Raw genomic sequence first — 9,062 nt, 5'->3', positions numbered from 1 at the left:
CACCGACATGATCAGTGGTGACTCCCAGGTTTACCTGCTGACATACAAAAGCTGTCGACCAGCTTCGTAATGTGCCCGATCAGACTTGTGCGCTACCTTGCACGGCCCTAATGATCCTCTCTCCATTATTCATGAATCCTCAGGTTGGACCCTGGGAACAAGCTGAGCGAGGCCCTGTGTCAATACGAAACACTGGCCGCCACAATGGGCTCTGCCTCCGACTACACTGTTGACAGACACCAACACAAAGGAGCTGAAAGGGGTCCCCCCTCCGTTCTCACACACACTGAAGAATGAGTCAGTGTGCTGCTGGTCAGCGCTGTGTTTGTACAGTATATACAGCTTTTGTCCATGGCCACTGTGGGGGCTGAAGTGTTGATGAAAACCAAGAGGGAAGGACTTCACTGCGGCTGCCAGTGAGAGTTCATGTTCATTAGATGGGCTCAGCGCCTGCTGGATGGCACCTGTATGTTAGACAGAGGAACCCCAGTGACAGAACACGATGTAATCGGCTTATTGGAACTGTAAACAACATTCCATGATATGTCACAGCCGGGCCACTTTGACTATCACACTATTGCTGGCCATTATTGAAGTTAATGAGGAATTAACTGTCTGTGAGGCTGTGAATTCAAAAAACTGCAGCAATGTGACAGTTGCGTTAAGGTGTTTCTATGCTGCACTGAGAACTGTTTGTCAGGTTTTCTATAATGATGAACGTCTGCAGTGTCTAGGTTATCATCCTTAAAAACTGACAATTCTCTCAAGCAGGGATATGGAATGTCAGCATACAAAACTTGATGCCATATGAGACAACGGCGACAAGATTTGCCTGTGTTTAATCAATAAGGTTAGCTATTTCTGTTTAGCGAGAATATAATTGTTATACAGTGTGCTAAATGTCATTATCTTTAGCCCAGTTGTTTTTATTGCAACTGTCAACATGAGAAAACCATTGCAGGCGTTAAGGACATTAAGGAAATGTTTTTCTTTTGTTTCTAGACTGTCATACTTACACAACAATTTCATAACTTTCAAACTTAGAGGAAGCGCTCATTCATAGAGCGAACACTTCCACCAAGTTCACTCAGTTTCCCAAGGTGTCAATACACACAGGTTGTGATCCTCATCCAGGATCTCATGCCAAAATATCATCATGTCTTGCAGAAAATTGCCATGAAAATGTCATCATCAAAATCCATCCTTTACATTTTGAGTTATGCAGCTTACAAACCACTTGTTTCCGTTGTGATATTAGAATTTGTGATGATGGAAGTGGAGCTGAGATGAGAAACAAAAGAGCTGTAGCCTCGAAAATATATGTTTTTAACCAAGAGTGGATGTTGCAGAAACACTGCAAACACAGACCAAACATTTCACTTTCACACATTCACATTAAGAGCATTTAACTAGTGAAACACAGCCAGGCTTTTATTTTGAAATAGCCACAGGAAACAAAATTATTCAGTGACATTACAAGTCACAGCTAAACAGAAAAAAAAATGCTCAGTATTTTTACTTAGTGTATGAAGATGGGTTTAATAATGTTTATTTCCTAACCTTCATAACCTTTTATTTGTGGGCCTTCACTTACTTCATTTACATCAACGTGATAATGCAATGTATTACTGAAACCAGTGGGTGGCAGTATGACAATAAGACAAAAATTAAAATGCAAACGTGATAGATCTCTACTACTAAGATGATCTGATTAACTCTAGTAATTTAAAAATTAAATGGAACACATCTAGTTAGATTTTTTTTTGGTAAATGAGAATTTATTTCAACATTTACTTGCACCGTTTATCTCAAATAGTTACCAACCAAGAAATACTGTATTGTATCTGCTCTCTTTTGGCGCCATCTACTGCTTAGAACCAGTACTGACCAAAGCAGGAAGGAGGGCAGTAAAGGACGTCACAGTGTAATTTATCAAAACTGAGCAGGGAACATACATTTTCAATGACTTTTTGTATACTGAATGAATAATTAAGATTTTGAAACAGTTGAACGTATATCTATATCACATAAAAGTCATGTAGCACTGCATGTGACCAATATTTTAAGTTAAATTAATCTAGTTTTGTAATTTTTTACTTTTATGTGACCAACCATTTAACTTTAGTCCATGTAGAGTGTAAAAAAAAACATGGTTCTTCTCATTTCCCCCTCGACAATGTAAGGTTTATTTAATGTATAACCTTATTATTGTAAACAGTAATTACTGTGACTTTTCATGTAGCTTAATTCTAAGGTGATTATTAACGTTGTTCTCACGTAACACACCAAATCCTATCAACTCATATCACTGCAGCTTTGTTTCTCCTCAGCACACTCGGGCTTAAACCACCTTGTCACTCCAATAAAGTGTGATTTGAAGCCACGCCTCCTAATCAGCGCGTTTCCGTGGCAACGGCAGCGCCTGCTCCTGATTGGTGGCCCCCGGATCAAGCGCGTGCTCGAACCGGTCTTTAAATGAGAGCTTTCCTCAGTGTGTCAGTGTCATCGTGCTTCACTTCTTCTTGTGTGACGGACTTCAAACATCAGCACCATCATCATCATCATGGTCGAGCAGTTTGTTGGAACCTGGACTTTGTCTGCCAGTGAGAACTTTGATGACTACATGAAGGCCATTGGTAAGTTGTCTGTCTGATCTTTTATTATTTCTCTCTAGAATGCTTGAAAACAAACTTTTTATTTTTTATTTTGATACTTGCTTCCTAAGTTAACTCTCGTTGTGATGTAAAATAAAGGTGTGAGCTTCACCACCCGGCAAATGGGTAACATGGCAAAGCCAAACTTGGTGATCAGCGTGGATGGTGCAGGCGTCGTTTCCATGAAGTCTGAAAGCACTTTCAAGACCACAGAGATCAAGTTCAAGATCAACGAGGAGTTTGACGAGACCACTGCAGACGGCCGACAGACTAAGGTGGGTCGTGTTTCATTACAATCACTGCAGTTTAAAGGTGCATTATGTAATAAATCTAAATCAACTGGCCATAAAATCCTCCTAATATGTCACAGAGACTCAGGAATAATGTTCATATAACAAACTGAACTCGTCAACAACAACAGTACAGCCAAAATATTTGCATTAAAAAAATATTTTGCAGACTGAAAATCATGTTTATGTTTTGGCATGTGGCGCCACCTACCGCTGTCTACCAATCTTTGCAGTCAGTAGAGTCTCAGCTGCCGAGCAACCACCCGTTGCCAATTCCGTCAGAAAACAAAACCTAAAAGACCTCGGTATTTTGAATTTGAATGTAGTAACCGTTATTGGCCACATTCTTACATATGGCACTTTTTTTTTTTTTTAATATATATTTTTTCATATTCCTATGGTTTCTGATGCTATTCTTGCAGACTACCATCACTTTTGAGAATGGCAAGCTTGTGCAGAAACAGGCCTGGGATGGAAAGATGACAACACTGGAGAGGGAGATTCAGGATGGGAAACTAACAGCTGTAAGTAATCACAAATTAAAACTCAGACTGACTGACTGACTTGCAGGTTTTGATGTTCTCTTGACTGTAAGACTTGAATATTGTCTCCACAGAAATGCATCATGGAGGACGTCGTTGCGTTACGGACCTACTTGAGGGCTTAAGTCGAGCCTGCAGCCGTCTACAAAGAAACCAAAATCACAGGCCAATAAAGTGCGAACTGTGGCTCTCTTCAGTCTGTACTTGTGCATGAAAAAGCTGCTCTTTGTTGGACACACTATAGCTTGTGTGGGTTCAATATTCGGTGCTGTTTGACATGTCAATGGAGCCTTTAGTCTCTGGCATTATGTCACAGCACATTTTGACCTGTGTGAAAAGGAGCTACTGATGACCTCTTTGTAAAGGTTGTTTGAGGAAAAACTAAATAAAAATAAAGCAAGAAATGTCAAAATGGAAGTGTGATTATTTGACTAATGCTAGTCTCAAAGCAGAAACAATCACCCGACTTGCATACCATGACCAACTTTTGGATAACTAATGCATTTCCTCTCCAACATCTTGTAGGCCAACTGTTTCAAAGTCATGCTTGTAATCCAAGTGGGCATGGGGAGGTTGTATAAAGGCCTTTTGTTCAAACAAGGGAAAAGCTGTATGTTCAAATATCTGAGCTAGAGGTGGTGAGGCCAAATCCCTGCTTGGGGTTAGTGCTGTGACCTCATTTGTACCAGGCCCATTGTCTTGGATTCAGAGATGTGGAGTTCAAGCAAGTGCACATAATTTGACTTAATTAGGGTCCTTTGAGGGGAAATGGGCCTAGATCTAAATCCTCAGGATTTAATGAATGATTATGATCATGCATGAGAGTGTGGGCAACAATGAATAATGGAAGGCTAATTCTCTCGAGTGCCACGTGTACAATTCATGTATTTCAGAGCATTTTGCTCTTCGGAAATACAGAAACTAGACTGGCTTTTGGAGTAGGGTCATCTTTGCTTAATTTGGGTAAATATGGTTCTTCTTGGGTTGCTAATATGGACAAATGTGTTCTGGATCTAATTTGCCACATTATTAAAATTAATTGATTATTTCATTATACTGAAGCTGGAAAGTCACAAGTGTACGTCAAATTAATGGCTGTGTTCCATTTAGTTTTAGAGTGCATGCTGGTTCACTGTCACGCTGACTTGCACAAACTGAACAGAGCCATTGTTAATGTGACCTCTGCTTTTCTGGCTAGTGTTTCTCAGTCCCTCCATGTTTCAGGTGTTTCCCTGCTTCACTACACCTGATTCAAATGTTCAGCTAATCAGCAAGCACTGCTAAAGCCTGATAATGATGTGTACATTTGAATCAGGTGTGTTGAACTCGCAGGGCAGTGGGTCCAGGACCACGATTGAGAAACCATGTACTAAACCATGTTAAAATTACTACTCTGCAAAGGACTCATTTTCAAACTTAGATTTCATTAATGGTTTATTTTCTAAAGGTATTCTACTTATTCTACTCTGTCACGAATATGAATACACTTGTAAAACTAAAATGTGAGAACTTTTTGTTGCACGGAAGCAGACACCGGATTTGCAAACTTACTGAAAGATCTTCCAATTAATATTCGGCAAAATCAACAACTCCCCCTACTGGCAACACAGAGAATCAATCAAAACCCACAGCATTAAATCAAATAAACAAATACTTAAATAATAATGGAAAACAACAGAGGCACCCAAATGGTTTATAAATAAAATATAAAGTTAAATAATCACATCTGATAACTATGTAAAACTGTGAAAAATAAAATTCTAAATAAACTACATCAATCCAAACTTTTTTTTTTTTTTTTTTTAGTTAATTGCTCTTGGGGGCCCTATAGCGGTCACGGGACCCTAAGCAGCGGATTAGTTCGCTTATGCCTTGGGACGGCCCTGCTCCGTCATCAACTCTAAACTTCGAACTGTTTAAATTCTTCTTCCTCTTCTTTTGGTTGTAACTATTGCGTGGGTTAGTGGAATACCGCCACCTAACGGTAAAGCCCCCTGAGATTTAAATATTATTCGCGAATTGTATTTTGGACTGCGTGTGCTTGCTGTACACGCCCAGACATGCAGACATGAGACGATGGGAGGAGGAGAATGTTATGCTGGGTTTTATCAATAATAAAGACACCAATACGTGATTGCATTCAACTAATTTATCAGTAACTTCCCTGATCCGACTATCATCCCGGTGTTCACTCTCAAACTGTCCGGGTACAACAACACATACAGAGAATAGAGGCTCCAGGCTGCAGCCATACTGGTTGTACGTGGTCTTCGGTCATTATGTAGTACTGAGCCCGAATGACGTGATGACGTACGTAACGCTGCGTCATCATCAAACATGGCCGACCAAAAAAACACAAACATGGAAGTCGACAAAGAAATGAACATTGTAAAGCCACACAACGATGACGCTACCCAGCGAACAGGGAGCAAGAACAACGTCGAGGGAACGAAGGACGCGGGCGAAAGCCACGCCACGTCCGAGTACTGTGAGAAGCTTCAAGCGTGGATGTGGCAGTACTACACTGGATATGCGAGCTGGAACAGCTGGCTGGCAGCGTCAGCCATGTCCTACCCACAGTGTTTACACCCTACCAGCGGCGCGTCGTCTGCGTCTGTGGATTTTATCTCCCAGCAGTGGTTCAACAGTCTTCCGTTGTCACCTTACCCACCAGCCGTCACCTCCCCGGGCAGCCGGATAGGTGGAGATGCAGTGCCCGGTCAGCCGCCACAGCAGCAGCAGCAGCAGCCGCCACAGGAGAATGGAAATGCCCAGAGACCAGGTAAAAGTTACTGGCTTCAGGAACACTGCGCACACTGCACGGTTACACTCACATGTGCAACTGTGGGTAATATTATATGAACAGCCTTGTCCACACACACACCGTTTCAACTTTAAATCCATCTGTTTTAATGCTGTGGCCGATCAGTGTATCTCTCCCACATTTTTCACTGCATAAATAACAGGCTATGTGTATCTTCATTTCCAGTAGACATAAATATAAAGAACTGAATTGTATTGATTGCATAAGAAAATAACATATGAGTTACTGGACTGTATTGCCAACTTTTTTTCTGACATTATGTGTGTTGTCATCCAACTAAACTAAAACTAATGAGACATTTGTGTGCTGTGTAAACAGTGCACTACTACACCGGATATATGCATTTCATTAATGTTTACATGTAAATTGCATTTATATCCAGGCAGCCACTATAATAATAATAATAATGATGTCTTGTTATGTAACTTTCTTTTATTTATCTCAGCCTCTTAACATCACTACATACTGGTATCAGTGTTCCTAAAGACTCCTAAAGAGTATAAAGGAAGAAAACACCAAGGACATCAGTACCAGAAGAAAGTCAGCCTTGCCCAGCCTTACTATTGCAACAACACACATCAACAGTAGGGTACATCTAATCTGTCTCACGACGGTCTAATCCCAGCTCATGTTACAGCACACACATTTGAGATTTACTTGAACACTAACTGTCAAAGTATCAAAGTTTACTTGACTATAGGAAACCTATCCTGAGAGAGTGGCGGTACATTTGGATCCAGCAGCAACACTAAGATGTCCACTGTCAACACATATGTTACATTTGTGCACTGACCTTTTTTTTTTGTTTGTTTTTTCTGCCCCTGACCAGGTCGAGAATATATTATTCCTTCACTTCTACAAAGACTCATGGCTGAGATGGTGGATTTCTTTATTTTGTTTTTCATCAAAGCAACCATAATTGTTAGTATTATGCACCTGAGTGGAATCAAGTGAGTTAATTGAATTAAATGTTTGCGGTCGTGGTGATAAATTTGTGCTTGTGCAGGGTTCTCTCCAGGATTTTTTCAGAGCATAGGGGAGGACCCCGGGGTGCGCTGTTAAACGCTATTTCCTGCATTTTGAGAGCCAAATGTTGTGAAATAAAGCTATTATTATGACGGTACAGATTAAAAAAGAAAAAAAAACAACAGAGAAGCCCCGCATGCTGGTTGAAACAGTGTAGGGGCCAAAATCACACCGTAGGGGCCCCCTATACCCAACTGCACTGGCGAGAACCCTGTTAATAATATAATCAGAACCGATTGAACAGGAATTTTAATGTAAGACAAGATAGACTTACAGCATTTTGTTTTCCAGGGATGTTTCAAAGTTCGCAATGCATTTTATCGTGGAAGAAATAGACGAGGACACATCGATGGAGGAGCTACAGAAAATGATGCTTGTTGCACTTGTGTACCGAATATTAGTGTGTTTTTATGAGGTGAGTGCTGGTACAACATTTTTTTGGCATGATTCTAAAGCACATACTGTGATCTCGAGCTTATCAAACCTCCCATGTGTTGAAGTTGAAGTGACGGCCCTTCTCTTTAGGTCGTGTGTATCTGGGGAGCAGGAGGAGCCACTCCAGGGAAGTTTCTCATCGGACTCAGAGTTGTCTCGTGTGACTCATCAGTTCTGGTTCAGCCTAACAGGGTGCTTGTAGTGCCGGCAACTAACGTCTCTCTGTCTGCGTGAGTAGTTGTTTTGAAAATCAGATCCTTTATCAGTTTTGTAGCAGATTTAAAACCAGTCACTTTGCATTGTAACCACCGTGTCTGTGTCCCTCTCCAGATCGACCGTTCGGGCCTTGAACAAGAACTTTTCAATTGCCTTTTTTTTCCCGGCCTTCATCACACTCCTGTTCTTTCAGCACAACCGGACTGTATATGATATGGTAGCTGGTACGATTGTTGTCAAGCGCTCCAGGGCCAGATGACACTAAATAGTTATTGGTAGTCCAACAATGAAGCTGAGCAGACACTGTGTGGTGTGTTTTGAAAAAAAAAAATGCCAGCAGAACATTTCAGACACCGTTTCCAGGAATCGCCTGAACATGCAGCAGAATTGATAATGGAGCAGAGATTGACGCAACTCAGTATGAACGTTTTTTTCACTTGCCCACAACTAGGGTTTGGTTTGTCTCTGTCTCATATGGTATTTATGCATGTATGTCTACATGCCACTTTCAGAATCAGTCCCGGTGCCAAATCTATGCCTCTGTGGAAGACAGAAAAAGTAATGGTATATGCTACCTTTTCATTATTTGCACAAGATTTGCTTCTTTTATTATCGTACAAATTATGGGTGAATGTGTCCTATCACCAATTATTTAATTTGCTGTTCCTGCAGTGCATCTTTCTATTTAAATTGAGCCACATGCTCAGACTTTTTAGTTTTAAGTTGTTTTTAAGTTGTTCACCTAGCTCCTCAGCTGCTAACTCTAGTTTAAGATCACATTAAAATATGTATTAAAGGGAAAAATGTAAACCTGAGCGCATTTGCTCTTCCTTTACTTTGACAGCATGTGCGTCTCTCTTTTTTGTGATTAACTTTTTTTTTGTGTTAAACGATATTAAATGAAATCACCACTAATTACTTGTGCTTGACATGTCTGTCTTTTACATGTTTGACTGCAGTTTGATCATTATTATAGAGCTGCAACTAACGATTATTTTCGTAACTGAGACATCGTTTGGTCCATAAAATGTCATAAAATTTAAAAAAATGTTGATCAGTGTTTGTCAAACCTGGA

At 40.5% G+C, this 9,062-nt stretch overlaps 2 protein-coding genes across 2 annotated transcripts; both read left to right on the top strand.

Annotated features, from left to right (window-relative positions):
• Positions 1 to 2,563: 2,563 nt before the first annotated feature.
• On the top strand, positions 2,564 to 3,611 carry fabp4b (fatty acid binding protein 4b; the record flags this gene model as incomplete). The annotated part of the gene is made up of 4 exons (XM_083894861.1): positions 2,564 to 2,636; positions 2,754 to 2,929; positions 3,367 to 3,468; positions 3,561 to 3,611. The coding sequence occupies 4 exons, from the start codon at positions 2,564 to 2,566 to the stop codon at positions 3,609 to 3,611; spliced, it is 402 nt and encodes a 133-aa protein (XP_083750987.1).
• Positions 3,612 to 5,793: 2,182 nt separating this feature from the next.
• LOC310944751 (protein FAM8A1-like) lies at positions 5,794 to 8,779 on the top strand. The gene is made up of 5 exons (XM_083910561.1): positions 5,794 to 6,268; positions 7,140 to 7,260; positions 7,628 to 7,751; positions 7,862 to 8,001; positions 8,102 to 8,779. The coding sequence occupies exons 1-5, from the start codon at positions 5,824 to 5,826 to the stop codon at positions 8,244 to 8,246; spliced, it is 975 nt and encodes a 324-aa protein (XP_083766687.1). The 5' UTR covers positions 5,794 to 5,823; the 3' UTR covers positions 8,247 to 8,779.
• Positions 8,780 to 9,062: the final 283 nt, after the last annotated feature.

This window comes from Microchirus variegatus, assembly GCF_963457635.1.
Source record: "Microchirus variegatus genome assembly, chromosome: 1".
NCBI lineage: Eukaryota > Metazoa > Chordata > Actinopteri > Pleuronectiformes > Soleidae > Microchirus > Microchirus variegatus.
Note: the sequence above shows the minus strand (reverse complement) of the source record. Positions and strands in the feature narration are given on the sequence as shown.